Source organism: Dermacentor silvarum, chromosome 4, assembly GCF_013339745.2.
Source record: "Dermacentor silvarum isolate Dsil-2018 chromosome 4, BIME_Dsil_1.4, whole genome shotgun sequence".
NCBI lineage: Eukaryota > Metazoa > Arthropoda > Arachnida > Ixodida > Ixodidae > Dermacentor > Dermacentor silvarum.
The window spans coordinates 149,216,132-149,235,570 of record NC_051157.2 but is presented as its reverse complement, the minus strand read 5'-3'; the positions used below and the strand labels follow the sequence as shown (position 1 = coordinate 149,235,570).

At 47.0% G+C, this 19,439-nt stretch overlaps 1 protein-coding gene across 6 annotated transcripts in view; it reads right to left on the bottom strand.

The window, feature by feature from the left end:
- LOC119448984 (uncharacterized) overlaps positions 1–19,439 on the bottom strand; it is a 34,563-nt gene that overhangs the window by 1,441 nt on the left and 13,683 nt on the right. For 2 of the 6 annotated variants that reach the window (XM_049666167.1, XM_049666171.1), the window contains exons 2-9: positions 5,884–6,189; positions 5,719–5,820; positions 5,511–5,657; positions 5,305–5,451; positions 5,143–5,244; positions 4,936–5,082; positions 4,732–4,875; positions 4,569–4,667 (exon numbers count right to left, since the gene is read on the bottom strand). In XM_049666167.1, the coding sequence (XP_049522124.1) occupies positions 4,621–4,667; positions 4,732–4,875; positions 4,936–5,082; positions 5,143–5,244; positions 5,305–5,451; positions 5,511–5,657; positions 5,719–5,820; positions 5,884–6,189 (1,142 nt within the window). In that variant the 3' untranslated portion in view covers positions 4,569–4,620. Of the gene's footprint in view, positions 1–4,568; positions 4,668–4,731; positions 4,876–4,935; positions 5,083–5,142; positions 5,245–5,304; positions 5,452–5,510; positions 5,658–5,718; positions 5,821–5,883; positions 6,190–11,321; positions 11,680–19,439 lie in introns of all 6 variants that reach the window. The other 4 variants (XM_049666170.1, XM_049666168.1, XM_049666169.1 and 1 more) reach the window with 4 other exon arrangements.

Here is a 19,439-nt window from a genome sequence, read left to right as displayed (position 1 = left end):
TAATTCAGCTGCACTCACGAATGTCAGTGAGTGCACCGTGTACAAGTGGATGTTACAAGAGGGATCAAGAGATGGTGCCACCATCCCATGCGACACGCTGGCTGAGCACTCCTTCCGATACTCTGCATCCACCATCTCCGCAACCTTCCTTCTCCTCCTCAACCACTGCCACGGTTACTTTACTATACTTTACCGCAGCGGCAGCCTAGCAGTAGAGCATCTGCCTCATATGCGGAAGGTACCAAGTTCAAATCCTGGTACCGCAGGAAACCCACCGATGTTTTCTAATGGGTAGAGATGTTCCCTGGCCTGGTGCTCGGCTCTCGTGGGTATTCACATCTTGAAAGGGGACCCAATAGAGATTTCCCGAGTTGTCTCTGGGCGCCTCTTGTCGAACCACATACAGCCTTGTTGAAGAGCATCCGCCGCGGCTGTGGGAGGCAAGTGCTGCTGCCGGGTACCTACCGGTAAAATAGGTACACGCACTCCCGGCCTGATGCTCGGCCCTTATGGGACCTCAACGCTACAGAGGTGCGTTTCTCCCCGAAGGCGTCCCCACCTCAGTGTAGGTGCATTTGCGACGCCACATGGGACATTGTCGCCACAGGAGCAGCCCACACCTTTTTTTTTTTTGGTGCTCACGAGGGTTTCAACGGGAATTCAGGGCGCAGGCTCCTTTCCCAAGCGTATATGACCCCTGAAGAAAGCTGAACGCCAGGCTAGAGCACACTTGTGCCCATTTGAACCAGTAGCTGCCCCGGCAGCAGTGGGAATCGAGCCCACAGCTGAGGCGGGCGCTCTACAACTATGCCACGGCTGCGGTACTTTTCCCAGACGTTGTACTACTTTGGCGGCGGCTGTGTATGAGTTGCCGCGCGGGCCCTATCTTGAAAGCGATCAGCGATAGGGACAGAGTGCGCTGAGTGCTGATAGCTTCGTGTGCGCTGTGTTCTCCCCGCTTATTTCGCGTTGAAGCGAGAGGTAACACGAAGGTCATTCGCTCGCTGCTGCTGCCACGCTTCCTCACTACAGCATTTAACAGTGAGTGTGCGCAGTCATCGAGTGAGATGTGTTCATGTTTGCTTGTGCATGCGTGACACCATATGCTTGATAATGTAATTAGTAAGGGAATTTGCAAGTTTATACGCCCGATAAAACTACTACAGTGGAACCTCGTTGATATGATTCTGCGTAATACGTTTTTCGGGATTGATACATTTTTTTCATTTCCCGGCCAACAACCGCCTCATAGGAGCAATGTATTTTCATGCAAATGATACGATCGCGTTTTCACCTGAAAGTGGATGATACGACTGCAAACTGGTATTTCTGAAACTCGTAGCTTTATATTCAAGTGAACTTAATAAATTTCATTTCAACGACCCACAAACGTGTTAAGGGCCGGTGACGCGCGCGCCACAAAAGCTTCCGCGAAGCAGGTTTTTCGTGCCGTGGGAGGAATCGGTCCCGGACCGATTTAAAATGCCGCGCACCCTGGCGGCAAACGAGCCGTGAGCAAAGCAGACCAATGAGAGCTGCCCCCTACGCTGATCACATGCGGGCACGGCCGGTGTGGAGGCGCGCGCTCGCTCTTTAAAGAAGGAAGGGAGCGCACGTATTGTCCCTTAGTGCGCACCGCGCGCTCACTCTTTAAAGAAGGAAGGGAGCGTGCATATGGTCCCCTAGCGTGCCTCCAGACCGGCTGTGGCGCGGGAAAGTGGTGCCATGCGGACCCGCCCGACCACTATTTTCACACTCGTAGTATCGTCTGCTCGGGTCAGCTTTCGCTCGCACTTGTTTTGGTTGGCTTTTCAGGCGACATCTTCATGCGGTCACATAGCTGAATTAAGCGTCTGCCAGTCGTATCGCTCGTTATGTCACAGTCTCTACAGTGTTCCTTTGTTTCGGAATTCGTAGCCTCGTGGTGCCGTGACCTCCGTAGCTATGTCAAGGAACTTATCTTTCAAAATAACTTGTTTACGGACTTTGAAAAAAAGAAAGTTCGGCGAAAACTGACGAGCTGTTTTAAAGTTGCTCAATAAAAGTGTGTTGGCTGCAGTTTGTGTGGTGTCGTGATGCTGCTCCCCATAACACGTGTGTTATGCGGAGTATTACTGTGGCGTCAGAACTACTTGAGGCCACAGGAAGCTTTGCTAGCGAGTTTGTCACCAAGTAAGCCTGTTTTATTACGTTTTGGGGCTTGCTTTGGATGATAGGTTTTATTTTCCAGTTCCTGCGAAGATTGTATCAACGAGGTTCCACTGTATTCTTACTTCGTATAGCAGTCTATTTGCTATCTCAAATGATGCTTCGCCTTTTGGGAAAAACTGCAACTTTTTTCCCCCATGATATTCCTTGCTGTGTTCTATATAGACATTGGTGCGACTTATACACTGTATTTTTTTTCTTTGTCGGGCAAGATTCCACAGGCTGTGCGACACGATGTGCTCACTGTCCATCCCGAATGAGTGATTGCCAAACCTAGATGCCTTGTTGCTTGGCAAGAGATAAATTATTTTGACAGCTTTGCAGGGGAGTCACGAAAGCTACCCACCACAACGATGGCATACCCTGTCAGTGCCAGGAGCCACCAGTACATTCGGTTCCAAGATGGCGGGAAAATAATGGTTCATTTCGAGTTCAGCTCCGGTTCAGTTCAACAACCCACCACTGGCATAATCCTAACTGCCATGTTTGAGGACCAGCACGTGAGAAGCTGTTTTCATGGCATCATGTGCAAGCTGTGTATGAAGAACTTCGGCGCACATGACATTTAGAATGCTTGACAGCCTGACAGCGTGTACCCTTCCCACACACTTACAAAACTGCTGCACCTGCATCAGACCAGTTCTCATACTTGTACAGGAGACTTCCATTAATTCAACTCCAGTGAATTGGATCCCGACCGAAAGGTCCCGGCTCTCAGCCGTGCATTTCTATGAGCCCAAATTCTCGATATTTTGGTCCTAAATTTGGCCAGTCAGCATGCATGCACCTAACCCCTATATGACTCCAATAGTGACCCCTTTACTAGCAGCATCTGCCAGGCAAGGCAGATAGGTACATGCCAGGCAAGTCAGCATCTGTTCATGCGTTGAACACACACGTCATCTCCCGTCGAACACGTTTATTTTAGGCCTTCCCTCGAAAGATGTTCAATCAATAACGGTAGCCCAAAATTCTGCTTACGGTATTTCCCCAATTCTAATGCACGTCCTCTTTTTTTTTTTTCAAAACCGGCGTTTGCGGCATTCATATGATTTGCCGCATAACAGGGCTGTATTGTGGTGAAGCTGACTTTAGGAAACCGACCACCCCTGCACAACACAAATTAGACCCTTGCCCATTTTTCTTGCGAAAAAATCTAGTGTGCATTATATTTCTATTTTGGAAACATATAAAGCGGGCGTGTGCTTTATTCAGGGGCATGTTGAATCACATAAATACTGCCAATGAATCAGCGGCGTGTTTTGAAGTTTTTACTGCATCTTGTTTAATTTCGCCAGCCACATAACTCGCCAAATTTAGTCGGTCCCATCAATGTTGGATTAACGGAATTCGGCTGTATTATATACATCTTACTTGTACTTGAGTAAATACCTTTACCATGAGCTCGCTATCCTAAGTGAGTTAAGAGCATGCAGTAAGCGAGCCTAGCTGAGAGATTTGAGCCCGATTCTGTGAATCCCACGCGAGTTTGCAATTCTGTAAGTCATACCAAGTCTGAACACACAATTCCAGAAGACTGAGTGAGCTGGTGATTTCGTGAAGTTGAGTGAGGATGAGTGCTCAGCGGGTCTGTGAACCCGCAAGTCTAACTAAGCACAACTGGGTCAAAGTGAGTTCGACGAGGACTGTTCACTGCGACTCTTAATGAGGGTTAAGCTAATATACAACTCATATGTGATGCCAATTTAGTTTTGCTTTATTTACTGATCTATGCTGGCGTGTGAAGAAAAAGCATAAGTGTAACTTAATATTTAATTTGATTCATTATTATTTAATTTGATTCATTAACATTTAATCTAATTGATTAATTGCCATAAGCAAAGATGGCACTACAGAAAACTCGGAACACAGCAATGGGGTCGATATCTGCAGTCGACTTACAAATACATTAAGAAATTAAAGATTGGCGGCGAATCCGTCCTTGCAGATGACTGGTGACATTATTGCGATTGCCAATCTATCTTATGGGTGTGTAATTGGCGATATTTATATGTTATGATGATTATTATTAACAGCAGCACATACCCAGTGGCACATATCCAATAACCCATGTTGGTGTTGAAGAGGTTCATGGAAGAGTGGTACATATCCAGCGGCACATGCCAGTGCTAGGAAGCGAGCTCTTTACTTATGGGCAACAAAAACTCGCACACATCTTAGTTCTAAGCGACTGAAGCTGGCATCAAAGAGGCTCTTTGAAAACTGGCACATACCCAGTGACCCAAGTTAGCGTGAAAGGAAAACGGTTTGATCCCTCAGTACCGGAAAGTATGTGAAGTATCCTAAGAATGCTAGTCACATTAAAACTTGGAAACCCAGGCACACATAAGTCCACATACCTTGAAATTAAGCTGCAACCTTCACTGTCGCAGACACCGAGGATGGATGAGTTCACGTTTGTATAGCCCTTGTCACTACAAATGATGCTGTCTGAACACCTGCAAGCAGACATAGTAAAGAAGTATTACGATTAGCACCGATAGCAAGAATGGCTATGCTTACATTTGTGTTCCATAAGCTCTGTCTGTGTGCCAATACCAGGCACAGAGCAAGACTCTGCTGCTGAAATCTTGGTACTAGAGCTTTCACAGGTGCTTGCCAGAGTAGTATCTTGCTCGATGGCGGAGGGACCCATAGTGGCCACTACTGAAAAGACACAGCGAAGGCATTAAGATCGCCAGTGCAGGCGAGATCGGGCAAGCTTACGTATGGGTTCTGTCACTTCTGTCTGTGTGCCAATGCCAGGCACGAAGCAAATGTTTGCTGGTGAAATGTTGGAACTGAAGGACAAACAGCTGCTTGGCACTGCTCTGATATCTTCCTTAGTAGTGGAAGGACCCAAGGGCGGCACAACTGAAAGTACACGACTAAGGCATTAAGATCGCTGGTACAGGTGAGAATGGGCAAGCTTACGTTTGCATTCTCTAACCCCCGTCTGTGTGCTAATGCCAGGCACGAAGCAAATGTTCGCTGGTGGAGTGCTGGTAATGAAGGACCAACTGCTGCTTGGGATCACTGTAAGTACACGAATAAGTCACTGAGATCGCTAGCACAGGCAAGAATGGGGAAGCCTACATTTGCATTCTTGCACTTCTGTCTGTGCGCTAATGCCAGGCATAAAGCAAAGGTTTGCTGGTGGAATGCTGGTACTGAAGGACCAACTGCTGCTTGGTGCAGGTGTGTTATCTTCCTTGATAGTGGAAATACCCATGGTTGGCATCACTGGAAGTACATGAATAATGCATAAGATCACTGGTACAGGTGAGAATGGGCAAGCTTACGTTTGCATTCTCTAATCCCCGTCTGTGTGCTAATGCCAGGCACGAAGCAAATGTTCGCTGGTGGAGTGTTGGTAATGAAGGAACTACTGCTGTTTGGCACAGCTGTGACAGCTTCCTTGATGATGGAAGAACCCATGGTTGGCACCACTGAAAGTACATGGCTAAGCCACTGAGATCGACACCACAGGCAAAGAATGGGCGAGCTTACATTTGCATTCTGTCACCTCTGTCTGTGGGCTAATAACGCCAGGTGGTGAAATGCTGGTATTACTGCCACTTTCCACAGGTTTTTCTTTCTTGGTCTGCACTGCTAAAAGTACACAAAACTTAAGGCATTGAGATCACCGCTGCAGGCAAGATTGGACAAACTTACATTTGTGTTTAATCTCAGTCTGTGTGCTTCTGGTGGTTAGATAGGAAGGTGTCGTTGCAGTTTTAACGTCCACTGTTTGAGGACGCCTGCTGCAGCTTGGTGTTCTCTGCTCAGCCCTCTGCTCAGTCCTCTGCTCAGTCTTCTGCTCAGTCTTCTGCTCAGTCCTCTGCTCAGTCCTCTGCTCAGTCCTCTGATCAGTCCTCTGATCAGTCCTCTGCTCAGTCCTCTGCTCAGTCCTCTGCTCAGTCCTCTGCTCAGTCCTCTTCTCATTTGCTTCTCTGCTCAGCTGCTTCTGGGCATTCCTTCCTGTGGAAAAAAAAAAGATACTTTGTTTTCCCAGCTGTTTACAGCATGCACCTTGTTTCAAAAGCGTTCCTTTGTAATGGCTTTGGGCATACCTGCACCACGAATCTGTAAATTTTGCATGCTCAGAAGATGGTCCAAGTCAATCGGCTGAGCTCAGCAATTATGCATGGTGCAGGTACCTTGACATGGGCAGTTCCCATTGTAGCGACCCTCGGTCACTTTTACTACGAAACCTACCAGAAAAGATATACAAACTGTTGCTCCATGTAGGAAGTCAAAATTAATAATGTTGCTGCTGTTCTTCACTGTGTGCTTGCAAGTGAAAGAAAAAGGTAGACTTCATTAAGATACGCACTGAATGTTGTTGTGCAAAGCGCCGCAGGGAGCGCACGAATAATAAAAAAAAATTGTGGATATTCCAAGCAACCTGGGAGACAGTTAAAGTGAAGCAGTAGGAATTCATTGGCCAATGCACATCGTTTACATACATCTGACATACTGGTAGCATGTTGGAGCCAGCTGTCCAGGTGTTCGATTTTGCAAACTTCGGGCAGCTTCGCGTTGTCTTGGCCTCCCAGCCCAAGTGACTTCCTATCATGACCAGAAATAGCTGGATGCCATCTGGCTGCCATAACTCCGAAAATCGAAGAGGCCCTATGCTCTTATTTTTAAACACGTACCACCTTCCCGTGATTTTAAAAGTAGCAGCACCATTAGTGCAGTTTTCAGTGTATTGCTTCAGGGGGCAGACTTGGTGTTAAAGCGACAATATTTGCATCAGATCCGTTGTGCAGACTCGCCAGACTGTGATGGGTGCAAGGTACCGAACACAGTGGAGTATGTATACTTATTGCTTGTCCCCGGTATCACTGTGAACAGCAGGAATTTATCTCTTTGTTAGAGCCAATTAATAACAAGCCATTCAGATAAGTGTTACTGCCACCTTCGAATGAACATATTAACCCTTTCAGACGCCACTTTATCCTGTTGATTTAAAACTTACTTTCACCACATTTCTTGCATCTTCAGAATCATAGAAAGTGCAGAGCTGCGGAAAAGATTTAGTTTTCAATTCTTTAGTGAGTTGTGTCAAGTTTACAGAATGTGGACTCCATGCCAAAACTCACTATAGGAACATCAACTATTTCATGTATTGAAATGCACTTAACCAGTCGCTTGAAAATTATGCCTGGTGCACGACATTGTGAAAAACTATGAAAGAAGTTAACCCACTACAGACAACATACTGACACCAAGCAAGAACACCCAACCGTCTACCTTCCCACTCATTTCACTAAAATATTTTATACATGTTATCCAAAATTGCAGCACAATTCAAATCACAAGTGTTTCAAGATATATGCGACACATCTTGCAAATCATTACTTTCATCAATGCTTTTGCTATACTATCATGGTGTACACAATGGCGTACACAGCGTCTGAGAGGGTTAATGAAGCGAGCCATCAAGGCTCTCTTAGAATATTTAGTTAACACAAGCCTATATTCAAGGCTGCGTTGCAAGAGGGCCTTTGAACACGAATGTGTGTATAATCACGTCCTACTGCCTGTCCTCATCATTACTCGATGGGCACCTATTTTTCTCCTTTTCCCTTTCTCTCTGGGCAGAGTAGCACGCTGGAGGGCTCTCTGCATTTCCTTAATATATTCTCCTCTATCTCTCCCACGATAAAGCTTCACTTTACATAAGATTCCAGCATTAGTGTTGGATTTACATAATCGTTTTATAACTACCTGCAGCCTGAAGAACAAACAACAAGCATTATTTTTCAGTGCAGCTTCACAGCAGCGTCACGTTTTTGCACGAAATAAAAATGTGTTCTTCTCCTGTAATTATTCTTCGGCTGTGCAAATGAACTTGAACCAGGTCGAATTGGTTTGAATTGTTATTTGTATGCTCTGGAGTTTAACCGGAACTGAACCGTTTTCAGTGAACCGAAACAAAAACCGGACCAGTAAAAGTTTCGGTTCAACACTCTGGTACGCACTACACGCGTGGGTTCTCACTGGAATGTTTATATGCAGCCACTGTCGAAGTATGTCGACAATGAGACTCGGGTCATTGTTGTTAAGAATTTGTCACGCAAACGTCTGTGCCGCAACATTTCTTCCTTTTCCTCGGCAGTCACTAAGTGTGGCAGTACATTGTTCACAGGCTTCTCTTACCTATTCAATGTATGTGCGCTGCCTCACTTTGGGCGGCGCGGCGGCGTCCAAGCCACTTCACAGCATGACGTAACTTTCGCTCATCTACCTCCTCGGGCATCAGAAATCACTGAGGCCCTCTTTCAACGTTGTGCCACGAGAGATACAAGTGAAATATTCTCCACCAAATGCACACTGCTGCCTGCCCCGATTGATTACTGAATGACATTCACCATGCCTCCGCAGCAGGCATAGAGTTCGGTGGTTTTCAAGAAAGTGCTCGAAAAGGTTATATGCAGGCACGGTTTCAAACGGGCCAGTCATATATGAGCAAACACCATTCTTATTAATGGCCAAGTATACATGTCTCTTCCTAATAAACCGCTGGCTCCTTCATGCCCAAAATTCACACAGATGTGGAGTTTTGCAGTGTTGTGTTCATTACCATGTTTCCAGGCATTGTTTAGCCCCCTCCCCCCCGCTGTTTCATTCACAATAAATTCAAAGTGTGTATCATCTGCTGTGACACCACTAAAAATTTACAATTTCGCTGCAAGAAAACAGTGGCACTACATCTCACTGCTACTGCGAAAACACGGTGTTCCATTTCCAATGAAATGGAATTGACTCGTTTTGGGTGGCTTCGCCACACATAGGTCTGCATACTCGCTCATAAGTACACTCACACTCATTTCAAAGGCGCGAGTGTGAGTGCGGACGAAGGGTGTCAGTAGGTACGAGTATGAACGTAAGTCAGCGATTTTGAGCGTGAGTGGACATAAGTATGAACATGAGTGAGGGCCAATGAATGTGAACGTGAGTAAATACCAGTTCATGTGAGTAGACATCATTTTGTTTGTTTTGGATTCCTAAACATATAAGGAAGCTATGCACCAAGTTGAATTATTATCTGTGCAATAGAAAAAAAATAATTAGCTTCTTTTTATTAGGCAGTAGCACGTATTTGCAGCCTAAAGTACTTCCAAATGCTGTTTTCAAGATGTGGCCATAGAGTGGGAGAGGAGCTTAAATTAAGCCCAAGTGAATTCACTCATTAGAATTAAAGTTTGTTTTCAGCATACTGTAGCGATGAGATGCCTTCTGCTGAGTACTGAGACACGTGCAAAAAAAGAAAAAGAAATAAAGGCCCATTGTTGGGCACGACAAGTCTGGATTGTCTGGAAAACCGAAACTGAAGCACGGATTGGTGGACATGCAACTCGTGACATTCCATTTTTTCTGCCTGCGGGATTCTTGTACCCAGCCTTGTTTTCTTTATTGTCGATGCTGGCCATCTTTGTATTGCGCCTGAATTTTATGCTAGTTCATTGTGATAGGCATGCGTTTGGCGCTGTGGTAGACTATGCCCGCCATGAAGTCTTTAATGATGCGCGAGAGCTTTGGGATGCGAAAAAGCACTGCACAACAGAAGCAAGCCGCTGAGCACGGTTGAGTTGAAGGCGAGGGCTTAGCCTATGCAGCAAGGCCATTCGACTGAGCACCACTGTCTGGAGAATAAAATGGCATGTTTTGCAATATTTTAGTCGATTTGTCTCAGTTTTGCACATGTTGGCCGATTTGCACTTTCAAATTAGTTTCAAAATTGCCATGACAAAAGTTGTTTAAAAGGCTGCTTTTAGGCTGAAAATTTGAGAGGAACAAGACTATGGAAGTCATGAATTTCTAAATTGCTTCTATCAAAAAAGGAAGTATAAGTTTCTGGATCACAGTAACAAAAAAAAAAAGAAAGTTGTCAAGTGATTCAAGTTTCTACAGAAAATTGCAAGCGGCTTCCAATAACCTGTAATATAGGGTGTCCAGAAGATATTTATTTAGAAATGTTTTATCCATTTTTATAATTTTAAAATGATAGTTTTCCTAAGTTGACACACTTGTTTGCTCAAGGGGACATGCATAACTTTTTTTTTCTATTTGCGCTAGGATAATGAAATTTACTATGTCTTCTAATGAGAACAAGACAAAGCAACCTGCCAATGTCTGTCAAAATCGGCATGTTGGTTCAGAAATTGATCCTTCAGCTTCAGATCTTCATAACACACGTTAGTTGAGAGAAAGTGATAAGCGCAGTCACTTCTCCTAGCTTACGAACCTCACGCGTTACCACGAATTGAGCCCAGCTTGGTGCTCGGTTAGAGCCGTCGCTTCGATAGGTGCCGCCATGTTTGTTGACGCAAAGCTTTTGGGGCAGCTCTTGGGGCTCCAGCTAAATAGTGAAATAGCGTGCCCGACACAAAACCCAAACACAGTTTGCGTCTCGCGCATGCGCAGTCACAGAACACCTATGTGGCGCAGTGGCTTCGACGCTATTTCTTTGGAACTCTCCAGAGTAAAAAGTTTTAGAATAGGGGCCTCGAGAATTGTCCGAGAATACGTCCCCCGCAGTCAAACACAGTTGCTCATGCTGAGCGTTGGCTTCCCTCATCTTCAGCAATCGTTGCTCCCGTTCCTCACTGTTCATGGCAGCATAACGTTGTTGAGCCCTTGCGGCATGTCGACAACGTCGCTCTGCCAGCTTTTCTTCGCTGAGGATTTGTATTGGCCGCATTTTTTTAGCACCCCATGGCACACTAGCGAAACAGTGGAAACACCACAAGCCTGAGCTACAGAACACCTGGCCGAACTGGATTATGCCATACTAGTCACACTACAGTAGTTCACTGTAGCCTCGTAGCACCACACCAACCACACTACGCGCAAGTTTTCGCTTGCCGCCGCAGCTTGCGCAGCGTTGTCAACGACACCGTTGGCACGGAAAAAAAAAGGAAAACAGCTTCACAGACAACGTCGCGAAGACTGATGAAACAGCGGAGCTGGTAGCTTATAGTAGCTTTTACTTATCTATACATTGGCTTATACTTATGTTAACTTTAATTTTTACTTAGCTTTAACTTTTGCTTTTTCTTAGCTTTAACTTTGCTTTAACATCGATTTTACTTAGCTTTAACTTAACTTTTGCTCTGCGGCGAAGGTTCTCCGTGACTCGCAATCCAGGATCAGAGTCTCTCCGTCGTTGAGCGGCTAAACGTCTATCTTCACGGTGAGCTTCTTCATAGCGTTGCCGAGATGCCGCTTCTCTCTCTGTAAACTCTGGATCTCCAACCCTCCTCCGTCGCTTTGCTTCAGCAGCCCTTGCTCGGAATCCTGGATCTGCGCGCAGTTGTTGAAGCCGCTCCCGAGTAGCATCACGACGCCGTTGACGCCGCGCCTCTTCTTCTTCGGGAGAAAGCTGCTTTTTCGTCCTAGCCATGCTCACGGCAGAATGACGCCACCGCCAACACACGGTCTCCTCAGCTCAGGAGAACCCTGCATATCATGGTTACGTCATCACTTCTCTCTCTCTTAAGCTCCGCCTCAACTACTGCTTGGCGCACACTCTCCCTCGATCTCTCCACCGCTACGTCATCGCTACCCTCTCTTTAGCTCCACCCACCTGGTGCTCAGCGCGTGCCTTCCTCCTCTCTTACCCTCGCCGCTCTCCGAACACCTGCGCCCAGGCGCGTGCTCCTCATCCAGAGCCGCTATTCTGGACATTCCGTCATTTTCTTCTAGGCATGACGTAGGTGCAAGGCTTACAAAATGGCGCTGATAGCCCCGATCTGCTTTCGTAACGTGACGCAAATTTGACGTTTCGCCTAGGAAACTAATGTAGGCGTTGAACCTAGCGTTCTTGATAAAGCAAAACAGTTTTCCTCCCCAATAAAAATAAAGCAGCTAGCTCAAAGGGTGCGATTATTCCATCAAAATCGTTTCTCGCTTCCGTCGTCTGCATGCACACAAGCTATCGTCTGCTTCATTAGCTAGGATGCGTGTCCTAAGGAAACGGAATGAGTCATCATATATTGGCACCCACTCGCTTGCTTTCTAGCTTGAGACAACGTACGCGACCTACCAGGGATGATGAGCGCAAGCTCTAGGCCGCGTTATCGCTATCTCGTGAAACGCAAGTGACTCAGCCCAACTCATCTGGCTGAGAAGCAACCGAATATCATCGATAGCGTTGCACGCGCCACACATAACCACTTGCGCGACACAAGCGCCGGCACTGCCATCTCTTATGCACTTTGCTGCTTACTCGCACCGCGAGAGGAAACTTCAAGGCGCCGCCATGCGTATATTTCTTTTATGAATAAAAAGTTGCCGTTGTCATAGCCTTTGATAACGCGAAAAGTCATTAATATTGATTATGATACAAACGCAGTAGTGAAAAGTGCAAAAAGTCGCAATACGTTTGTTAGTTTCAACCAATATTATTTCAAATAAACGTGTTTTTAATAAAAACGATCGTTCAAAACACAAATGCCAACACCACCCGAGAACGGTGCAAATGCTATGAGCACGCGTTCTGAACAAAAGATTCTCATGGCCCCGAATGACAGGGAAAATGCAGCGATATGTATGCCTCTCGACCGCCATTGCATATGGGCGCTCATTACTATAATTCGGGTGGCTCGTCGCACCACAAATTATGGTGGAAAATCGCTGCAATGGCGGCCCAGCGCAACATCAAATTGACGTTTACGAAACGGCCCTTCCTGTGACGCTGTTCACAGGATATTCCTTCAACAAGCTGACATGCCGGCTATCTTGGAACGCCACCACATATTCACGAAATTACAGATGCATTGCACGGGCTTCTGCATGCTACCGTCCACTTTCTTTTTAAAGCGCTAAAGTGGAATTATCGGTGCCAAGAACCACAAAAAAGTATTAGTCGATAAAATTTGCAGCTCCACGTCATGTTTCGTCATTCTGGTGAAAACAAAATTACATTTTGAAAAACTTCAGTTTCCCGGCACAAATTTCAAAACACATGACCTCTGTACAGCCAATGAGACAGTCAAGACGGCGGATAATGGTGGCTGTGCAGACACCATGCGTGTCAAGAATAGAGCCTCATTTGCGCCGATTCTTGGCGTACACTCGACACGACTCAACGTCGACCTTGAACAGCTCCGCTGTTGAAAGAACAAATAATTTATTGCACGTCTGTTTTTTTTAATTCAGCAGCTTGAATATTAAGTTACGTTGATATTTAAGGTAGGTTCAGAAGCAAATGTTGGTTTAAAAAAATTACTGACGGTTTCGCGCTGGCTAGAGTGCACTACCACACAGTTGAGTGGCACTAGAGTGACCCTATAATTGGAGAGTGCCCGGAACGAGCTTCCAAAAGTGAAGCCAAACGACCGCAACCCCGCTTCCGGCGCTGCGATCGGTAGCACACACGCCGCCGTGGTGCAGAGGTAGAATTTCTGCTTCCCACGGAAAATACGGAGTTCAAATCTCTGCAAAAGGTAGTGTTTTTCTCGTTTTTTTTTATACTTCGTGCATTGATGTTTTGATTCTTTATACTTATGCCTAAACTTGCTTCCGTTGCTATGCCATGCAACAAAAAAAACGGCAAAGCTTGCGCTAAGTCGATCCTCAAGTTTCAAGAGGTTTTGCTAGGTTTTTGCTTGGCGTTCGCGGTGCAACCATCCGATCTTCCACCTCGTTTAAGCGCGGCAAGGAAGCTAGCTTAGGCGGGTACACAAAGCCATTCGTAGTACTAAATTGCGGCAACTTGCCTCTCGGAAGCGATTCTTCTGGCAAATCTTCATTTCGTCGTGATCCTCGGCGTGCGGAAAGGTTTCACGAAGCACTTGCAGACCCACACACTTCTGGTCAAAGTTTCGCACACTGTTCAACGTAGAGAGGTTTACGTCAAACCAAAGTCTATCGCAGACGCAGCAACTGTGCCCAAATTTCGTGCTCAGAAACTCTCGATGAAACTGGCTATCTGCTGAAGTGGTGCTCTGTCGGGTCCTACACTGAAAGTTCTCGATTACACGCAGACCGGGCATGCTCTGTCGTCGATTTTGCATGGTTTCCCTAGATCATGCATTGTATTCCTCGGCTTATGCTGGATCTTCCGCTCTTCGCCGACGTTTGGCCGCCGCTTCACTGGCTAGAAATTCCAGATCGGTTCGACGTCGCCGACTCCTTTCTCAATTGGCAGCACGACGCGCTTCCCTGTACACGACTTCTTCTTCAGCCGTCCGCACCTTCTTCGGCCTACCCATGACAAGAGAATGCCGCTTCGACTGGCCCCGCCCCCGCACCTGTACGACCGAGCGCACACCGAGCTGCGTACAAAGCTTGGCCATAGAGTAACATACAGATTCCTTGTGTATGTTACTTTATGGCTTGGCGGACTGGAGCGCAGCTCTGTCCGGTTATACCCAGCTGCTCCTGGTTGCTAGGCAACCAGGAGGCGTTTTTCTACGAGAATAGGGCAAAATATTGCCAGCTCCAACCTCGAGGATCAGCTTCGGCTGGTGATAATAATAATAATAATACTTTTTTTCGCACTCAGAGAGGGCGAGTCCAGGCATACAGGGTCGCAGAAGGCAGAAATGCCCATACCAAAGTGGTTTGCCTGCCCAACCTGGGACCCGTGGGGGGAGCACTAAACGTGCAGAGGGGGATCGGGGTGAATTGGTCAGAGTCACAGCAATCACTGCACGGCCTTCATTATAGGCTCAACATCTTCAAGTTCGGGATGAAACGTCCTCGCAATAGTTCGTAGAAGCCGTCGCCACAACGCAACATCACACGGCATCCAAGAGGAACCGTGCCTATCCGTTCGGGTGAGAAGGGGCTCAAGGCAATGCGTCCGATGGTTCAGGCACGGCGCGCCCACCAATGTCCGGTCAAGAGCGAGAAGTCTGCACAGAAGGTGAACGGTGGCAGCCTAAACTCTAGATGCAAGAGGTTGCCAGGAAGCTAACCGATGCAGCGTGTCAGTCGAGACGTGTGTGTAGGAGAGGTGCTGGTTTCTTGGTGTACTGTGGCTATATAAGATATATGCGGCACGACGCTGTACACTAGCAAGGCAGCCCTGAAGCGCCACAGATTGGGGTAGCCAGATGGGGGAGCAGTATTCAAGGATGGGCAGCACCAGGGAAGTGTACAGCAGCCGCGGAAAGCAGTGGGCAGCATGCCAATGGTACTGCTCTTAACAAATGCCAGCATTCGGCGGGACTTGGCTACGGTGTGGTGCACCTGGATGGCAAAGGACAATCGCGAATCAAGCTCCACACCAAGCACAGTAGTTGACATCACACGTCTGAGTTCACAGCCGCCAAGGGTTAGTGCGGGGGCTTCACGGGGGCGACACAGTCCAGAAATTGTCATTGCACAAGATTTGTCGGAGTTGACAGGAAGTTGGTGTTGGACAGTCCACTGAGGATACGTGTCAAGGTCAGCCTGAAGGGATACATAGTCAAAGAGTTTGTGAATGGGCTGCAGCAACGTTATGTCATCAGCATAGAGAAATGGTATGGAGGTAAGGTTCTGAATAATGCTGTCAAGGTATATTGTGAATAGTGTTGGCCCCAGGGCACTACCTTGGGGTACACCTGCGAGCACAGCTGTACGAGACGATACTGTACCCCAATAGACGACACGTTGGGTGCGGTTACCGAGGAACGATGATGTCCAGGAGAGTACTGTTTCGGAGATACCTTCTGCTTCAATGCTACCAAGTAGGGCAGGGTGTTGTAGGCAGTCAAAGGCTCGAGACAGGTCTAGCGGAATGAGCTCACATGGTGTTCGTTGATCAAGATGAGCACTTGCTATGAGCACCAGGGAAACAAGGGCAGTTTCTCAACTGCGGTTACGGCGAAAACCGTGTTGGGCTGGAGATAAAAGATCATGCGCCTCAAGGCAGGCATGAATGTTCGCGTTAAGGACACACTCGAAGGTGCAACACACGATAGAGGTATTGGCGATGGGACGATATGATGACAGGAGATCTGCACGTGCACCATGGCCTTTATGCACAGGTGCGATGTAAGCAAGCTTCCACACATCAGGGCACATGCCCGAATCAAGGATTCTTTGGAACATGGAGCACAGGAAAATACATCATAGTTGGAGCCGTGGGCTTGAAGATCAAGGGCTGGATACCGTCAGGACCAGGACTTTGGAAAGCTTTAATGGGTGAGACTGCGTCTAAGACATCTTCAACTGTGATTTGTAGAGGAGGAGTGTCACGTGGAACTGATTCGGTAGGCATGGGAGGGTTGTCAGCAGGAGGGGAGTTGGTAGAAGAAAGTGCTGTGCAATTTGTCCACACTGAAGAGAAATGGCGACTGAATGCTTCAATGATAACAGCTGGAGGGGGCATTGTGTCTTCATTGATAAGAAAGGAAGGACATTGAGATTCCTTGTGTTGGGAATTTATGTATGCCCAAAATAGCTTTGGCTCTTTCACTGCTCTACTGGCAATATCTTTGACATAGTGTCGATGGGCGATGCGGATTTCCCTCTTTGCATCCCGCTGTAAATATTTAGCAGCTTGGAGGTCATTGTGAGAGTGGCTTTTCTTCGCACTACGAAAAATTTGATCCTTGCGTTTGCACAGTGCTATAATGTCGCCAGTAATTCCATGGTGTGTGGTGTTCACAGCAACAGCACTTAGCGGGAACGATGTCAGATGTCAGGGACGTCATCAGGGATGTATGTGTAAAGGTCATACATGTTGTTGACGTTGGCTTCAGCCAGTGCAATATCCCACGGTGCAAGAGCTGCAAGGCAAAGACGGTGGTCAGAATCTAGGCTTCTGCAGGACTGGTCGAGGCGAGCATGAGGGCCACAGTTCAGGAGCAATGCAAGTGTATTAAGGCGGATACCACGGTGGTCAGACGTGGCTAGAGCAGCTGTGGTACTGCATTCCAGCACAAGCGACGGGTCGAGAGTGAAGCAGAGGTCAAGGTAGGATGAGCTTCCTGTGTATGAGGTATGTAGGTTTGGTGCAGAGTTGCATAAAGCCTGCGGACTCCACAGCTTCGACAAATGAGTCAGAGACAGGGTCCAGGGGGATGGGGCTGAGTGGGTCACTCCAGTCAAGTTGGGCATTGAAAGCTCCAAGAATATATACGTTATGGAACATGCTTCTCAGGGAGACGACTTGATCAATTGAATCGCGAAAAAGAGTGTAGGATTGGGCACGTGTATTTGGTGGACAGTAGGCACAATAACAAGGTATTTCCACCTTTTAACAGAAATTTCAATAAACAAGGCCTCCAAGGCAGATGATTCAAATTCGTGACGCCGGCTGCATGTTAGCGACTTTGGTACAGCATAAGTTGATGCATCCAAACATGTCCCACACAGTGCGAATATCGTTGCATAGAGGCCATCGTAGCTTGGAGTTCAGGTATCTTGTTCCGTATTGAGCGCGCATTTGAGTACCACAGCAGAGGACTCATAGGTGCAGGATGCTGGGGCAAGGCAGGGGATGGAAGGCGTGCCTGTGAAGCAGTGGGTAGTGGTCGAGGTTCTTGGAAAAGCGACTTATGGAAAGGAGGAAGCTGGCATGGGGTTCAAAACCACGGTTTACACGACGCAGACAGGCAGTGGCCCGTAGCGAGCATAACGCTTTCACATAATCGGTGCAACCACCTATCGCACTCATCACACTGTAGCACAGCAACATGATCGTGCACAACACGCTCACAACGAGGACATAAAGGGCGAGCAGGCGGTCCATGATTTGGGCTGATGTCGCCGCAGAGCAAAATCGCACGCCATGAGGTAGAGGAGAACAGGCTGGGTGGTCGCAGACCGCAAAACCTAGCCTGCGGCAAGGTTGATGGGCAATCAGGTAGCCATGGAGTAGCAGGGGAGTAGGCCTAGTGGCAGCCAAGCGACCACTCGGCTGAACGGCGGTCACTCTCGGAGACGGTACTCCAAAATTTGTAGCAAGGTGCCGAGAGTACTAACGAGGTCAAAAATGATTAAAACTTAGGTGGAGCAGCTACAAGAGCGCAAGAAAAAGTAAAAGAAGACTGAGATGCGAGAACGCACATGTGGTAGCCTTTGGCTTGGCTCAGTAGCAGATCGAGTGGCCAAAATGCAGCCCGAGCTCAAGGCATTTTGGAATAGGGATGCCTTTCCTAAGCTTGATTCATAAAATAAACATGATTTCTCTCCTGCTCTCTCTCTTTCTCTCAATTTTGTATATTTACTCGAAATCAGCTCAATGCTGAGTTGACAAATGCTGCCACTTGGAGGCACACTGGACTCTGGAGAAATAAAGTTTATTTCCAAGGGCTTTATGGAGAAAACTTGAAACCCCGCATTTTCCTCATGCGAAGCGGCAGTTGTGACTGCAATTCGCCTTGGAGTGCGAAAAAACAGAACGACCAGCTGGCCCACAACAGAATAAGTGAACTAAAGTTTATGTTTTTAATTTCCACCTGAATTCCAGCGCTGGCAATAACCCAGGTGGTATTAGTATCAAAAGGAGTTGAATTGCACAAAATTTAAACGGGGACTCACTGGCAAGACTCGTGCAAATATAAAAAGTGTACGTAAGTTACTGTGAATGCAGGCACGAATGCGTGTGTTGCCAAATTTCTGAGGGAGGCTGTGTACCTTACTTTTAGTGCGACTTGAAAAAAATTATAATAATAAAGAAATGTCATTTCACTAGGGAACACACAAAATCGATTTTATGGATCGCGCACGGCTGTCATAAAGTCAAGTACGAAGTAAACCCCTTTGTCTAACAAATTCAAGCACTATACAACAGACGAGAAAGTCAGTAAAACGCCATATATACCTCTACAAACTGGCAAGAACTCTTTGCCCAACTACCAATGCGATGCGAGCAAAAATAATAAAAATTTGGAGGACGCTTAAGCTTAGTCTTCAAGAGTAAAATGCGATAGCATTATGGGAACCCGTTCGCATCACAACGCACGGCTGTAGGTCTGGTAGAAATGATGGAAAAGGGGTTTGTGTTAAGTTTCCTCGTAGCAGAATTAAGTTTTCTCGTACATTCCAATTACAATCCGATGCCGATTTGTAAACAATCTGATGGCGAATCCGACGCCAAATGGTAAAGTCATACTTTACCATTTTCCTGACGGATTTCACTGTGAGAAATTCAATTTTTCTTCACCAAAGCCTTGCATCACGTGGAGGACCTATGCGGTCAGGGTTGGGGATGATTTTCTTGGCCACCCGCATCGCACGCTGGTTCCGACGCCGGACTTTCTGTGACACGGGGCCCTTAA